Raw genomic sequence first — 18,336 nt, 5'->3', positions numbered from 1 at the left:
CGGAATAGTTAGAAGAAATAGCGACATTAGTATTGTTAATGTACTGGCACATTATATTATTATAGTAGCTTCATATTATAATATAATATAATAGGATTTTTAACGATGTACCGTTCGTTAGGCTTGTAGTTAAAATAATTGTTTTTTACCTACCCATAAAAAATGTTCTCCTCCCGTCCGTGTTCCGCTAAAGGTCGTGGCCGAGATAACGCAGGTAGGCTGTTGGAAGTGGTGTTAGGGCAAGACCTGCGGAAACCGGTATATTATGACTCGGATCGCTCACTATAATGCCGGCTTTAAACATCAGCTTGACAACCAATCTCGTGTCAGTCAATCGGTTAGTCGGTTAAAACAACAGCGGCCGCCGGTAGACGTTTCATTTTTTTGTATTTTTGCTTATGTCCCAAAACGTCTTACAATTTTCGATATTGTTATCTATTCGAAAGCCCGCGCCGAATTCGGTTTCCATAGAATTTTGTTGAAATGTCTTCGCCGCCTTTTATCGCGGTCGTGGTTTTGTTGACACTGTATTTGACTCGTGCTACAGCGAGACCGAAAGCAGCTGATGGACCGTCATTCACAGGACAGTGCGGTTACGAAGTAAGATTGTAAAGTTAATCGGCTAGGAAACATTTTTATTTAAATTATAAATATTCCCCCCACCCCCTCAAATTTGACATACCAAATCAAATCAAGAAAATGTGTTAACGTATTATGAGATTGCCTTTTAATTTGAAATAAAATATTTTATTAATGGCAGCTTATAATTAAAAAAAAAAAACATAGTATATATTAATCTTGCAAAAATTACACAGTTATCGCAATTAACAAAAAACAATTACAAATTTTATAATTATATTTTTGTCAGAAATGTAATGGCATAAAACATTTTGTTTATTAATATTGTAAGAATATTTACATTTTTCTGGCAACTGGAATATACGACCAAAAACCGTTATTCGTTTTTATAATTCTGGGCTAAAACAAATTAATATAATAACATTTTGATAACTAGATTGTAAAATAATTAAAATTATAACATACATTTATTCATTTCGGTTTACCACTTGTAACGACAAGATCGAAAATATAATAATGATTATCTTTCAATCACTGGTTTTCATCTCATTATCCGACCTAAGATCTCCACTTTAATTTTTTCACTCATGTGCTTGAAAATATTTTGATTCATTCGCTCCAAACCTTCAGATTTTTAGTGTCATCCGTCGTCTTAACAAATCTAATCAATAACATATTTTTTAATTAAAAAATTAAAACAATCAATCACAAAAATTACTGTAAATTAAAAAAAAATATAGTACGTTTACATTTGTGTTTAACAACATTTTTAATAAACATTTTACGTTTATCTTCTTTTTTTTGGTCACGGCTGTTGTGCCCATTCCGACAATATTATATCCTCTTTCAATCCTTTCAAATCTTCGCTACCTCTCTTCTATACCAATTTTTTTACTCGATTCTGAAAAATATGAAAATCTGTATACATATTCATAAAAATATATAATCAATAATAAATGATAAACAAATGTTGTTTTACATTATCCTCTTTGTGTAGATTTAAGTGTCAGATCCAGTCGAGTTTAAGAGGTAACCAAGCTGAATAATTTTATAATGTCTTTCGGTAATGAGTTTTTATCCTGTGGATACGAAAAATGTTATTGCTCAACTCACAGCATCTGAAATTAGTTATTATATTGCATATGACAGATATAATTATCCTGATATGCGTATAGTATTTATTTACAAAATGTTGATATAGTGGACTCCTCGGTTAATTTGATTCGTTCATTTTAATAAAATCATAAAACAGCTATTAGACAAAAATGTAGTTAACGAGTTTTTAGATAATCTATAACACAAAATATGTGAATTTGCTTAAACTGTCATATTTTAATTAAGCTTTTACATGATCAGTAAACAAATAAAATTGTTTTTAAATATAAAATAATCATTTAAAACAATTCTTGCAATGAAAAATGCATTTTTATTTGAATAACTTATTGAATCAGCTATACAAATACCATATCAAGGTATGGTATAACACCGACCCAATAGCGTTTTTACGAATTTTAAATACTTAAATAGTAAAAAAAAGTATTATTATATATTTTTTGAATATATTTGGTATTTATTTATTTAGCGTATAAACATTGCTACATAGATTAATAATTAAAATAATCATTTAAATAACAAAAAACAAATGGTATAAATTAATGAATAATATGTTTGGATATTCTTGTTTTCTAAAACATTGAACTATGCAAAAAAAAAAAACGGAAATTAATATTAAACTATAAAAAAAAACCTAATCTTGTCCATACGATTTAATTTTTAATTTTTAAGTTATAAAATGTATAAAAACTAATATGTTTAAATTTTTTTATTCATGTATTTTTAAATATGCAGTAATCATAATAATACTATTGGATTGTATTATATTATTTATTTAGTTAAAACACAATGTTGCGAGAACGTTGCTTGTACAATAGCAAAAAATAATAAACTATAATTTATACTATTGTTACAACTATGATTTAAAATGAACAATAACACTTAACCAATTGTTTCCTCTTACTCTCTTCGTAAATAATTTTAAAGACTCAGGGGTGACTATCATAACTATCATAAAAAATTAAATTGTAATAAACATATTATATATTTCAAAAAATAATACTTTTGACAATTTTGTTATGCTTGAAATTATTATAAAATTAGACAAATCTATACTAATATATATAATATTAGTCAAACTGTTGTACTTTATATTATAATAATTACAAAAGTGTTCAGTAAAATAAATCCATTTAGTGAGTATATTATTTGTGTTGTTAGGATTATTATATTATACGATTGATATAATAAACATTAAATTAGGTCATAATTATACGTTTCCCGAGGTGTATATATATATATATAGTTGTATATACGCATAATATGTATATGGGGCTTATTTAAACATTTATACCTATATTGTTTTATTATCTTTTGACAAAAAAAAACCTTTAGCAGTCATGTTTGTCATTGACATGTAGAAGTGATTGGACACTCTATGATTATTGCATTATGTGATGTAGGTTCATTACAGTCAAATAAAAAACCAGGGATTGAAACAGTTATTTTTTTTTTACAAATGAGTTCAACTATAACTATTTGAAAAAACTCTCATTTATAAAAATTATTTTAAAACTTTAAAATTAAAGTCCTAGTTTAAAAAAGTTTTAGTTAAACTTTTACCTTTTCCCTCTAAAATAAAAGTTATATGTACAAAAAAATACTAATGAATTCCAGCGACACAGGAAATTATTTTAACGTTAAGTGTAGAGAAACATAATGCAAAATGTTATTTGCTATAGTCGTTGCCAAATGAATATAAAAATGTTTTCTCATTATGGTTATACATATGATTGTTGTTAAATATTTGGTTGCTTTTTCATAAAATTGATTGTGTTTAAAATATTAAACTGTCACTTATACTATGAAATTTTGATTACATTTATATTACATTGATATAAACCTAACATAAAAAGTAAATATTAGGAAATTGTAAAATACAATTAAACGCGTCATACTCTTTAATTTTATCAGTGATCATCAATACTTTCGCTGTGTTTTGATATGAACGAAATACATGTCAAAGGTTTGCGACCTCAGGAAACAAATCGATATGACCTAATTTAATGTTTATTATATCAGTTGTAAATAACAATCCTAACAACACAAACAATATACTCACCAAATGGATTTTTTTTCTGAATACTTTTGTAATTATTACGCTACAAACCGTGCAAACAGTAAAACTAATATTTGACACAAATATCGTTTTTACAAGAAATAAAAACAATTATGTTGTACTTTTAGCTATCGAAAAGAGTATTTATAAAGATACAAGTAGGAAAACATGTTTTTTTTACACTTTTACGCATGTGCTTTAACGACATAAAGAATTTAATTTGTTGATGGATAATGCCTTAACAATAATTTAATCTTATTAATAATATTACAAAATAGTATATTATATATTGATTTCATAACATCATAGTTATTGTAAGTTCTTATTATTTATCAATAGTACTGTATATACACTTATGAGTTATAAAATTACCTATTTTTAATTTTTCATGATAAATTTAACTAATTGTAAGTTAGGTACAAAAAGTTATAATATATAATGTTTAATTCTAATGTTTTTTCAATATAGTTTTTGTAGCATTTCAGCTGTACTACTGATGTACTCTTCCTGGCGTGATTCGTTATTTAATAAATTAACTACTGATTGAGTGCAAATATTAGGAACGTATTTGCTAACATTTGTGTCAGTGTATAACAAAAGTTAATACTCAATTGTATTATATGATGAGAGGCGGGCTGGCTCAATGAGACCGGCCATAGTGCTGTATTATTAATAAAGAGCCCTAGTAGATATACACATTTTTATTAATTCTTTGATGTGGTTTATCATTATTATTATTTAGTTTTTAAAATAGTATTTGAATATCGAAATATTTCACAACACTGCTTATTGCCCAAAGCTTATAAAAACCGTATGCTTTATTTTAAGGGGCTTTTGACCAAGCATCTATTAAGGAGTTATATAATAGTTTATGCAACATCTTTATCACATGTGAAAATAAGTAAATCCCTTGTATAAATTAATAATTATTGAGAACTCGTGTTGATAGATTCGAACTTAAGCGGTAAGAACGCATTGTAGAGTTCTATTGTAATTAAAATTAGTCGTTTTAATAGTACCTACACATCTTCAAATCTATAAGATTCATGTTATACTGACGAATAATCAACAGTCAACGCTTACTTTCATAAAAACAAACGTTAAATTATTGTTTATAATTAATAAAATAAAAAACGCAGAAAGAATACGGGCTACGATCGTGTGACGGAACTACAATCCGCGGTAGTCGGCTACAATCGTTATCGGTTATTCTAAAATAAATAGGTATTTTAAAATAAATAATAACCAATTTTAATTTTAAATTATCGATATTAATCATAAAATGTTAATGTAGTATATTTAATTGCAACAAAATACTGTTCTCTATAAGAAAAAATACTTTTATAATCGCCCATTTCGATTACATTATTCCTTTTGACCCTAATAACATAATCGAATGATTTAGCTAAATGTGGTTTTATTTAATTCGAATTAAAGAAACTAATTCTTATAGTCATGCTGTAGATAATTATTATTTTTCGTCATCACTCTAATACGATATTTAATAAAATCAATTCTCTCTTTAATAATAAACGTTAGTTTCATTCCTTAATTTGAATAATTAATTTTTGGGTTTGTGAAATATATTTAGTTTTAAAATAATTGAGTGTCTTTTTTTAGTTTTTTTTTTACTTGTATTTTTATATAAATAAATATAATTAAATTAAATATATTTAAAAAAAAAATTCTTATAAAAATGAAGTCGTTTTTTTTAGTAATGACAGTGACTCATGTTTTTAGCGATGCAATTAAAAAATTAATGATGATTTAAATTGGATTATTATGTATTGTAGTTAACAGGGATACAATTAATATACCATTTTTTTTTTAATTTAGTAAAAGTGTGAACGGATTTTGCAAACTAAAGTGATTCGAAATTATTTGAAATGGCGTTTTTTTTAAACACCACACTTGCAAAATATGTAGCATAATAGGTTTTTATAATTAAATTATTTTAAATTTTATATGAATAAGCAATAAACGAATGCTTAAAAATATCATATATTAAATTTTAATTTAACACTTAAATATACATTTTAAGATTTCCTAATGTATTTTCTGAGATTGTAATATATTTTAACAGTTTTAAACTCTATTGTTATCTTATAGTTGACACACGCGTGTGAAAGAAGTCTAGTATTATAATCAAGAGTTCAAATATGTTTGTATAATTGTTAGCTCGCATTCGACTATATCATACGTTAGATCGAGATACTTGTAATAATGTTTTTTTTTAAAACGAACGTGAGTACCAGGAACTTGTTGCAATTGTGTAAAACATAATTATAAACATTATCCTAGAAACCTATTTTAGGTGAAATTCGTAAATGTAAAGGGAAGTAGTGAAGTGTGATTTGAAGTATAAAACGGCCTTTCAAATTTTGTCCCAAAAGACAAGGAATACGTTTAAAAGTAATCATGCACTGACGACTAGGTAAAACGACCACGTACCTACTTGTACATAGAGTTAAATAATAATAATATGTAGGAACATGTAATAATCGATATTTTACCCTATTAATAACGATTAACTTTGTAGAAATACTTTCACCTACGCAATTTATCTATTATAGCATCGTTTTAATAGTCTGTGGTTTTTGTATATTTTTTTAGTCGTGTCCGGCAGTCAAAGATGGATATCTTAACGTACACTTCGTGCCTCATTCTCATGATGACGTCGGCTGGCTGAAGACCGTTGACCAATACTACTTTGGCAGTAATTGAAAATATTTCATATACGTTTTTTTCTTGTATTTACTTAAATGCAATACATCTAAAATAAATTCAATAATAATCAGTATGTATAATGTACAAAATTTGCATGATTTATTTTTTACTTATACGCTGTTAACAGGCTCAGACTAACTAATGGCGTTCGGTCCCAAAAAATAAATAAATATATAAGACCTTTATGCTTAGTCATTTAATTACAATTTTGAATTAATACATATTAACTCCTTATTATTTTTTAGTTTTTATTATTAAGCCATAGAATAAATTGCGCTTACAACTTGTCATTATTAAACATATTCATACGAAAAAAAATGATATTAAAGCAATATATTTTTAATAATTTTAGAACGTTAAAATAATTATCAACGTAATTTTCAATTTGTATGCCTGAAATAACAAGTTCTTATTGATTTAAATTAATAAGCAAAATAAACGTATTATTATTGTACAGTAAGTATAATTTGGTAAAGGGTTGATGTACGAATGACGTCCTCATATTATGTTCATTATTAAATATTTATCTTTAATGCTAAGCTGAGATGTACTGATCATAAAATTCCTTTTTTTTCTAATCGTGTAGGACAGATTGCGATTTATTATAATAATTAATACAAAAAATTTATATAAACTTAAATTTGTTTAATTTTGTGGATTTGAGAAGACGAAGATGAATTTTACTACTCTATAACTTTTGCCTGTCCCAAATATAAAAAATATATTAAAACATATTACTATTATAAAAACATATAAAAAATGAAGTTACAATTTGTGTATTTCTACATTTTAAACAAAATCGACTTTTATTATTAAATTCTGTTTTTCAACTAAAACACATAATTATTGTTTAATATAATTAAAATTGCAAAATAACAAAAGTGTAAGCTTAAGATTTTTCCGCATTTGAACAGATTAACAAAATCATTTCCTCGACCGAAAAACTGAACATAGTAATTTAACCAAATACGGTATTTAATAATATTTGTATTTCATTAAACGTCTACGAAATTGTACTCCTTTTATTTGTAAAATTTACTTGTATACTTACCTAATCTATAGTAGCTCATACTTTTATGTATTTTCATATATTTTCAATTAATTATACTTGTTTTTTATTTTTAGCCAATACTTCCATACAAATGGCTGGTGTTCAGTTTATTTTAGATTCTGTAGTCGAGGCGCTTTCAAAAGATCCTAACAAAAGGTGATGTTATAAGTTTCATAAATTGGAATTTAACTAATATTTACAAATACCGTTTGGGTTGCGTTGTAATAGTACTTATTTATAATTTTAGGTTTATTTACGTGGAGACTGCGTTCTTTTGGAAGTGGTGGATTGATCAAAACGAAGATACTCAAACGTTAGTCAAAAATTTAGTATCGTCCGGTCGATTAGAGTTTATTGGAGGAGCTTGGAGTATGAATGACGAAGCAAATGCAAATTATATTTCAATTATTGACCAGTTTACATGGGGTTTGAGGTATGATATTATTTTCTTTAACTGTATTAACTATTAAGTTCGAATCTTATTTTATTTTATAGTAAACATTCATATTAATATATTACTTCCATACAATTTCGCATAAAATAGTTGTGAAATGTAGTTTAACTGAATATTTTTAGTAAGAAAAAAAACCCTCATAGAGGATATTTAATGCAAATTTTGACTTTCAGTGGGGAGTTAAAAGAAACTCAATATTTTACTTAGCTATGAATGAAACCTTTATTTACGTGAAGCTGCGATTAAAAGTATTTCCCGCTGTTTCCATAAATGTTTTCATGGACGGCGGTCACTAGCGGAACAAACTTTATTTAAACACAATTATTTTAGATCTTACATTTTTGTTCAGATTGTTCAGATTTTTTAAATTGTGTTGCAGGTGATTTTACATTGTAATAATACCTTAACTGTTAGGTACGGAATTTATAAACTAAGCATATAAATTAGCACGAACGTAAAAGGCTATTTTTCTTGAATAAATTTTGATATAGGACTTTTAAAGTAGACTAAGAGGAGTTTATACGTCTGTAGCTATTAATATAGTATTTGACATACATTGTTAAAAATGTACGTGACCACTGAATTTAAATATACGTTCGACAATGCCCTAATATCAAAATACAAATGAAAACTTCCCAGAAAAAGTACTTCCATTTATGAATTTATACAAAACAAAATATGTACTTCATAAGAGCACATACAGACATAATATACATTTTGCCCCAAGGGTTTTAAAGAAATTAGACGGTAGGTAAGAGCGAAAAAAAGGGCAGAAAAAATATAGACTTTGTCAACTGTAGTATATGTCTCATAATAACAAAAAGCTCTCCTTATGTTTTTTTCTTGTTTGTACGGTTCTAGTACATTATTTTTTCTCCCTTCTGAGAGGTACCTAGCTATTTTTGTAATAAGTCATTAATTTTTCACGAGATACAATAATAACAAGTTATATCATCATTTTCTGTAGACTGTATAAACTACACCATTCCGCGAAGGGGTTTCGATTTCAAAAGAAAAACGGTCAAGATAAATAGCTTAAGATAAACATTATACTTTTCGCTACAGGTTTCACGACAATGTTATTTTGATCTCTTTAGCACAAAAAAAGTACCACTTGTTCTGGTTGGCGTTGGTATACAAAAAATTGACACATTTCAGGAAGCTAAACGACACGTTCGGCGAGTGTGGTAGACCTCATATCGGCTGGCAAATTGATCCGTTTGGCCATTCCAGACAAATGGCTACTTTGTTCTCGCAATTTGGTTACGATGGACTATTTTTCGCTCGCCTCGATTACGAGGACAAGATGCAACGTTTGTCCAAGAAGTCAGCTGAGATGATATGGCAGTCCAGTCCCAACCTCGGTAAGTTAATATAATAGTTTTTAGCACTGACTCACCGCAACAAAAGTGAAATTGCAGTATGTACCGGATGTAAACTTTAAGCAATTAATAAAAAAAAAATATTTAAAAATGTAAAAGATTAATTTATGAAATGGATGAAATAATAAAACTATGGAACTGCCGTATATTCCAAACACAACACGTACTCACACAGTTTAAAGTATTTAACCCTTACGCAGTTCGAACACCGGCACTCAATTGTGTCGTTTGAGGCCTACGCAAGTACTAACACCAGCGTGTCCGAAATCCTTAACCTACCCAAAAAGATTCGGTCTAGCCCAGAACACTTAAATTTCTCGAGAGACTTTAAATTGTAAATGATGGTTTAGGGAAAACGGTAACACTTTTCGAAATCAAATGCAGACACAAAGCTTAAGACACACTAAGAATAATATAATTTACATAAAATACACAAGTTTAAAAAGAACATGAAAGGGTCACACAATAATAGTCTCCTAGTGTCGAAGGGGTGAGTGCACCATAATAAACCACTCAAAAATAATATTATCCCTGAGTTGAAGCAAATATATCACAATATTCTCGTCTTGTATTGTCTAAGAGAGTCATCCCGACATAACAATTTCGGCGGTCATAAATACTTGACAAATAATAATTTTTGCTGTGTTAGTACTGCTTACCTCCATGATAAGTGTTTACTTGACCTCCATTAAGAACTTATGATGTTTTTAAATATAATTTTATCGGTCATAGTACATAAAAGACTGTTGTACGAGGTTCTAATTTTTAAGAAGATATTTTATTTAATTAATTATTTATTTAATTAATTATAATAGAAAATATATGAGACCCGATAGGGTTAGTAAATATTGTGATAGGTTAAGTACATAAAGGTATTAAGTTATTAAGCTTATTTTTTAGAGAATTTTTATGTATAGTTAAAAAACAGCGTATACAATAGGAAACGACTTTTTTTTTAGATCTATATACAAGTTATTTTTCTTGGTTTAACCTTTTGTTGAACAAATTCACAAATAATTTCTATTGTAATATTGGGCACTTGCAGTTTTATTATAATTTATAACAAATACTAAATAAAAATATTTTTATTTAAACAGAAAGCAATTCAATTATTAAAATTGTTTCTTATAAACAAAACTTATTTATGAGAATATAGTATTTTATTTACTAGTTTACACGAATTTATGAGAAAGTAGCTAATTTAAAAACTTGATTGTAAACAGTTGAGCTAAAATACGTTTTTATTATTATTACAGAATATATTATGATGTTTATTTCTGAATACTATTGTGTACTCTCCGGATAAATGATTTTCCTCGGTAATAATACGATTTTTCGTTTTAATATCACATTAATGTTTGTTTGAGTTTTTTTTTTATAAATGATTTAAGCTTGTTGTTTACTTTTATCAAAAAATTATAACTGTTAATTACAATTAAAAATAAATGTTTTACTTTTCTTTATAGGTTCATCAGCGAATCTTTTCACTCACGTTCTGTACAACTTCTATTCTCCCCCAGATGGATTTTGTTTCGATGTAGTGTGCGGTATAGATCCTATTGTGGACGATATCAAGAGCCCGGCTTATAACGTAGAAGCGAAGGTGAAAATATAACTTTTCTAATATATATTTCCTAACTTTTAATGTTACCGATTTGTTGTATTTTTCCATTTATTGTTTGCCCAGCGCTTGCAGAAGTTGTGAAAACGTTTAGAAATTTAATCATGGCCCATAATGTGTTAAATAAAAATTACTAAAGTCAATACAAATGTGTTTTATTTTATAAAAGGAGACGCTTTTTTTTTTTACTATTATTAACAAATATCAGTAATAATATTAGGATATATTAAAACCTATTGTGTTCTTGGGATTTTACAGACCGCAGACTTGTTAGCATTTTTGGATAGTCAAGCCAAAGGTTACCAGGATCATGGTAATGTTATTCTGACCATGGGCGGTGACTTCACGTACCAAGACGCCAGTTACTATTACAAATCTCTGGACAAACTCATCAAGTAAATATTGAACGATTTATTTACATTCAAATGGATATGTTTTCATCGCTACTAGGGAGTTTGCACTGGTTTTCGAGTAGGGTTGTAAACGCACGTCGAAAATCCAATGGAGTCCAACGACGACGTGTCACATGCATTTTAAAAGTCTGATACGTTACACTCGGATTGCGTTATGTTTTGTTATTACCGTTTACCTCCGACTGTGCACTGCTCACAATCATTACCATACAGTAATCGCCCTTTTCCGTGTGCAGCTGACAACTCGTGTGAATATAACATTGTTTAGCTATATTATAAGCAAAACGATATTATAGTTATTTTTTACATTAATAATAATATTGTTATATGTACTTTGAAAGTGTGTATGACCCCTAACGAGTACATAATATTATATAAGGTAATAAATAGAGCTTATAGACACGCAAAACGTATTACCGAGTGCTTGAAATTTGTATTCACCATGCGCTCCCGGCGTAGTATAATTTATTCAAACATAATCTCTTCTCAGTTCATTAAAAAACAAATCTTACTTGACATTTATATATATATATATATATAAGTTTTTTTTTTGTTCTCCTTTAATGGATGTACTTTGTTAAGTCGCCATCAAGCTCAAGTATTTCTACAGCTATAAAAACGAATATATTATACCCAAACACTGTTATACAACACTACTTAACAACTATTATAATATTAATAAACGTTTATTATTAACGTTTACTCGACAAACATTACTTTGTATGTTTGATCGAAATTTCTCACGATTAATGAGTTTTCAGTTAACAATATATTTATCATAAGTAAACACAGTACAGTGTATATAAAAACACACAACAAAGAGCTAACATTGCGACAGGAAACATCTTTAGTGCCTATATAATAATAAAATAATGAGATTCTTGTAACCATTATTTTGACAAATAAAATGTAAGTGCGTGCAACGGAATGATTTAAAGTACTTACTTTAATGCATTCTATATATATTTATATATTGATGCAAGATATTTATAACAATCTTCAAGTCAACAAAATTGTATTTCAGCTCTGATGCGTAGCGCAGGAGATATTTCGTTTTTCCTAAGATATTGTAATAGTTTAAACTATTTTCTCGTATTTTTAAAAATGTTTTATTATTTCAACAGACATATAAATTCAAAACAATCGGCTGGTAGCAAAATCAATGCCATATACTCCACTCCGTCGTGCTACTTAAAAGCGGTCAACGATAAAAACTTGACATTTCCCACAAAAGATGATGATTTTTTCCCGTACAAAAGTGACAAACATGCTTATTGGACAGGATACTTTACTTCGAGACCTACGCAAAAGTATTATGAGCGAAGGGGTAACAATATTCTGCAGGCGAGTACTGTAAAATCAGTGTATACTAACATGATTACTAATATCATCGATTTATGTATCAATGTAATTATAATATATTTTGCTCTATGACTAGCGTTTAGACTTTAGAAAGGATTTTGTTAAACCGATAGTTACGCCTACATAATGATAGTAAAAAAAAAAAATTGGAAACAATGAGGGAGGATAGAAATTTGTATTAATTTTGTTTGTAACTACCTGACTGTGAATACAAACTGCTAATGGCCAAGAGCCTAACCGGTGTCCGTCTGTAAGAAATATAGTACGACCGTTACTTATAAAATGGGAAAAATCAAAATATTATTTTACTAAATTCGCAAATATTTTATAATATTCCAAAAGCATGTAAATAGTTAAATGTCATTTTTAATTTTTTTGATTCGTCTGAAAATGAAATCGATCGTTATAACCCTTTTAAATCCATAATAAAATACTCGACCCAATAAGTATAATATAATGTTTTAACGCAGCTAACTGTTACTTAATGAAATTGTAAATGCAATTTCCTATTGATGTCAGTGGCGATGCAAATCTAAATTAATCATCGACTCTAATTTTAGGCTTGTAAGCAACTTGCGGTCCAAAGTTTAGCTGGACCTCAGTATGAACCGAAAATTACACCCCTACGTGAAGCAATGGGAGTGATGCAACATCACGATGCCATCACCGGAACAGAAAAGCAGCACGTGGCCAACGATTATGCAAGAATTTTGAGCGAGGCAATTGGAGAATGCGAAGAAGTTTCGTTTAACGTCTTATCGTAAATACTGTTTTCGCTTCATAACGTTTACATTTATTTAATAACGACCGTGTATTTTTAGCGGACTTTCTGGGGATAGAACATCGAAATTCGAAACATGTGATCTGTTGAATATCAGCGTATGCGCCATTTCAGAGCAAAGCGAACAGTTCGTCCTTACCTTGTACAATCCGCTGAGTAGACCTGTTACCGAGTTTGCACGGTTGCCCGTACTCGACAATACAGAGTACGATGTAGTAGACCCACAGGGTAATAATCTTACAACACAAATCATACCACTACCAAAATCTGTTATCACTATACCTGGTCGGACGTCACCGACGACGGCAGAATTGATATTCAAAGCGACGGACTTGCCCCCACTGGGTTATAAATCCTATCTTATTACTAAAAATAGAAACGGCAAACAGTCTACTCGATCAAACGCGGTTCACGAGTCATCGACGTCGAAAACCAATGCCATACACATCGGCGATGAAGTACGTTATACCGATTCATTCGCTGTTTAGGACACCTAATTTTTTTATATGGTTACTATTGGTGTTTCTTCAGAAATTAGGTTTAACTGTCGATTTTCAAGACTCTAGGAATTTTACCATTCACTTAAACGGCGAAGACAGATCTTTGCTCCATGAATTTATGTATTACAAGAGCATGGTTGGCGATAATACGAAAGATTACAAAAGAGCATCAGGAGCATACATTTTTAGACCTAATGGAACGGCTGTGTCTTTTTGTGACAAGCAAAATAAGCCCGTCGTTTTTAAAGGTACATCGTGTTTAGATAATATTGTATAATTAAATCACTTGGGAATTCCACCTTTGTCGACATTTGACTAATTAACTAACTACTATAGGACCGTTAGTCGATGAAGCCCATATAGTATGCAACGACTGGGCCAGTCATGTAATAAGAAAATACCAAGGTGATGATCATTTTGAATTCGAATGGCTAGTAGGACCGATTCCATATGGGTATTTAATGTTTTCTGGAATTTGTGGTTAGCATTTGGATTAGTTAAAAATGTTCGTATGTTTTACAGAGACAGGATAGGAAAAGAAATAATATCTCGCTATAAACTGCCACAGTATCGGAAAAACAAAACTTTCTATACGGATTCGAATGGCAGAGAAATGTTGCAACGAGTATTAAATTATAGAAGTTCGTTCGATTTAAAACAAAACGCAGAAAACATATCAGGAAATTATTACCCGATCACTTCAAGGATTATGTTTACTAATGGTCAAACCCTATTTGCTGTACTTAACGATAGAGCTCAAGGCGGCTCAAGTCTCGACGTTGGAGAGATTGAGCTTATGGTATAAACGATTTATCAAACTCAGCTAATAGTAAGCTTATTGAATATAATTATTATTAACTGTACATTTACTTAGGTGCACAGAAGAATGTTTTATGATGATGCATTTGGCGTCGAAGAACCTCTCAACGAGCACGCATTTGGTACTGGCTTAGTTGCCAGAGGTCAGCATTATATTGCGTATGGCTCAGTCGACGAACAGAACGCAGTGCAAAGACTATTAGCTCAAAAAAAACTCATTAGACCACAATACTTTTTCACTAAAAAACCGTCTACGATTTCGCACAAGGAGCTAAATGATACGACTAAATTACAAGTATACACGGGTTTTTATTTTTATCCATTCGACTTTTATTACAATACTGGTGTAACATGGTTTAAATTAGGTTAAAAAATAATATTTTACAGTTTTAACTAGGCACAATTATTTTCATGACTTTATTAGCCATCTTCTAAATTACATACGTTTTATCAGTTAAATGTAAATAAATTGTATTTTGGTATTTTTTTTATATTTAGTTTTATGGTATGAAAAACTTACTTCCGGTTAATGTCCAAGTATTAACTTTAGAACCCTGGAAAGAAGGGACTATTTTACTCAGATTGGAACATATTTTCGAGTACAATGAGGATACAAATTTATCAAAACCAGTCGTTGTAAATATTCAGGTTTGTATGTTTACATACAAAAACAAAATCGTTCACAATACTTAGTGTTTAGAATAGACAAGCACAGCAAAGTACTGTAAACATATATTGTATGTTTTTTAAAACATAACGAATTCTCGTAAGAGGACGCCACACCGGCCATTTATAAGGAGTAAAGTATAGGCAATTTTATACCAAATCTTAATTTAAAGGTTAAACTGTGATGTGTAATTATTAGTTTAGTAATTAAGACTCTTTTTTGGTAGTTAATTTATTTTTCAGACTATCACAGCATCCTTGCAGTGACTTAAAAAAAAATCATCTAAACATAGCTACGCAGAATGCGTTATACTCGGTCCATAGTGATTTTAGAGCAAAAACAAAAATGATAAAATCGAAAGATAACAGCATTTTGGAGACGATGATATACTAATTTTTTTTACGTTCAGTATTTAGTTAAAAAGGAACAACGCAAAAAACATTTTTTTTCCTTTTTTTAAATGCCTGTAACTTTTTTTCTAGATCAACTTTTAAAAAAGGCTATGTCATTAACTCAGAAAGCCGTAATATTGAAACCCCTGAAAATGTTCGCCGGTATGGCGTCCTCTTTAGTATATTTGTTATGTTGAACCGTTCACTTGCTTATTTTGCATAGTGTTTACATTGATTATTTTCAATCATTGTTAATTAATTTTTTTAGGACTTGTTTACGAAATTTCGCATAGTATCTCTAAGAGAAACCATTTTGGGTGGAAACCAATGGCTATCAGAAAATAACAAACTTTCTTGGAGAACGGATGATAATGATCTCGAAGTCGATGAATCGCCAACCAGAAGTTACAAAACAGTAGATCCAACACACATTTTGTTGACTCCAATGCAAATTAGAACTTTTGTGTCTGAAATTATTCCACTGTCCCAGTGATTAGTTACCAAATATTACGATTTTAACTAAATATGTAGATTTATCATTTGTAAACGTTAAGGAAAATTATATATAAGATATAAGTATAAAATGATACATAATATACTACATGACGAACTGTCACTAATGAAGTTTAGACTGTAGTAAATATATATAAGTAAATTGATTATTCAATCGTGATTGTTGCGTATAACTTTTACTTATACATTACATTAAATTACTTTTAAAAATAGTTGTTCTTTATGATAAGGTACTTATAATATTAAGTAGGTACTAAGAAGTGTGATAGAAATTTGATACAGGTTTGCCTGACGTTTTTATTTTTACGAATGAAATCAATTTCATATATACTTCAAATAAAGTAATACGATATTCAATCTTGAATAAAACAGTACGGTATTTTTTTCTTATTAAACATTTTAGGTTTTTATTATTTTAAAAAAAAATAGTAAATCAAGTAATAAAAATACTGCGCATGTCGGGAGTATTGGTACGCGAGGATGAAGTGGAACTTCTTACCGAGTTGTGTAGAGTTAATGGAATTTGAATCTTTTATGCAAAAAATACAAAATAAAAACATAAAACATATAATATTCCATGTTGGATAAAAATTAAAAACATTTATTTCCTTTTAAATATTTTTGTTTTTTAATAATTAACAAATAAATGCTGGCTTTTTTTTATTTCGAATTTAACTTGATTTTGTATGCATAATATTACACTGGCTAGTAAATTCTCAAAATTCACCTTTGAATTCGGATCTAACAAAATCGCATTAAGTCATTCTGTAAATGCAAAATCAAATAAAATTTCTTGTACAGAATTACCTATGGAACGACGGCCATGGTTGACGATTTTATCTTTTAGGTCACCTGCGCTCTATCAGGGCCCAAGTGAGCCATTCATTTGTCCAAAACCCCCGGACTCTAATTTTCGTAGAGATTAATCTAAAACTCACTGCACACACAAAAAAATTTAATTAAATTTATCTCTTTTTTAAAACCATAGTATAGGGGTGTTACTACAGTTAAATTAACCAGGGCGGAAAAATTGGCTTGTGCTGTGATGAATACGAATGCATAAAAAAACCAACTCACATGGGGCGATTGCGCCGCTGATGTGAAAACACACAGTTATCATATTCCAAAAATATCACAATATTACACTAATATACATTTATTTATTTCTAAATGTCGTTAATATTTTATTTGAATTTATAAGTATTGACCACTAGGCTACTATTATCTAACCTTCTCCTTGGTCTTATTCCTTCTAAAACATGAGGTCGACCAAGCAGGTCTTACTACATAAATGCGTTTATTCTTGGCCATTTGTGTAATGACTTCTCAATGACAGCTGATTGTTTTGTACGATTTTCACTTGTAGACTTCACACACAAAAATAATATATCATTATAAAATTAATACCTGTTCAGCTATCGCATCAAAGATAAAATTGTGAAGTTTTGTTTATTTATTTTTAATTTTAAAAAGTAAATAAGAAAATAATCATGTTAAGGGGATTGCATGTGAAATTTATTTTTAAATTTCAATAGGTAATTAAGGAAATATCATTGTTAATTAGAATAATAAGTTCCACGACTGACGTGGATAATCAAGCTATAAAAAGTAACATGCATGAATATGCAAACAAGTTCAGGCAATTTATTAGTTAGTATGCATTACTTAACATTAAAAAAACAAATAGATATTGTCTATATTTTGCGCAATTGGGTTCTTTTTTTTAGAATTAATTAAATTGACATCTATAATATTTCTAATCATTATAAAAAGAAACTTTAATACTAATTGTAAATACATGAAGATAAAAATTGTAAAATATATAATTATAGCTAAATGTTTAAACTTTAAGATGTTCCAAGAATATTTTACTTATTTAAATTATTTTTAACATGCTTTGTTT

General features: G+C 28.8%; 1 protein-coding gene across 3 annotated transcripts; it reads left to right on the top strand.

Moving 5' to 3' along the window:
• Positions 1-286: 286 nt before the first annotated feature.
• On the top strand, positions 287-16,717 carry LOC126838626 (lysosomal alpha-mannosidase-like). Of its 3 annotated transcripts, none has more exons than XM_050573183.1 (16): positions 287-600; positions 6,365-6,467; positions 7,604-7,685; positions 7,777-7,962; positions 9,049-9,347; positions 10,832-10,968; positions 11,245-11,381; positions 12,524-12,743; positions 13,322-13,521; positions 13,583-14,000; positions 14,074-14,290; positions 14,379-14,496; positions 14,565-14,841; positions 14,917-15,156; positions 15,360-15,509; positions 16,189-16,717. In XM_050573183.1, the coding sequence occupies exons 1-16, from the start codon at positions 484-486 to the stop codon at positions 16,411-16,413; spliced, it is 3,126 nt and encodes a 1,041-aa protein (XP_050429140.1). In that variant the 5' UTR covers positions 287-483; the 3' UTR covers positions 16,414-16,717. The 3 variants fall into 3 exon arrangements, with proteins under 3 accessions (XP_050429140.1, XP_050429142.1, XP_050429143.1); XM_050573185.1 differs by having other exon boundaries at positions 9,142-9,347; positions 16,189-16,714; XM_050573186.1 differs by lacking the exon at positions 287-600 and having other exon boundaries at positions 6,458-6,548.
• The last annotated feature ends 1,619 nt before the right edge of the window (positions 16,718-18,336 follow it).

This window comes from Adelges cooleyi, unplaced genomic scaffold, assembly GCF_023614345.1.
Source record: "Adelges cooleyi isolate 19-005CV unplaced genomic scaffold, UGA_ACOO_1.1 ACOO_flye_CR_arks_rails_tigmint_CR_PRNA_30, whole genome shotgun sequence".
Classification (NCBI taxonomy): Eukaryota; Metazoa; Arthropoda; class Insecta; order Hemiptera; family Adelgidae; genus Adelges; species Adelges cooleyi.
This window is presented reverse-complemented; position numbering and strand designations above follow the sequence as displayed.

Excerpts from the sequence above, each read along its gene's own strand:
- LOC126838626 (XM_050573183.1), top strand. The coding sequence starts at position 484 with ATGTCTTCGCCGCCTTTTATCGCGGTCGTGGTTTTGTTGACACTGTAT. Across the intron at positions 7,686-7,776 it reads TCAAAAGATCCTAACAAAAG|GTTTATTTACGTGGAGACTG; the intron begins GTGATGTTATAA and ends TTATAATTTTAG. Across the intron at positions 14,291-14,378 it reads TAAGCCCGTCGTTTTTAAAG|GACCGTTAGTCGATGAAGCC; the intron begins GTACATCGTGTT and ends TAACTACTATAG.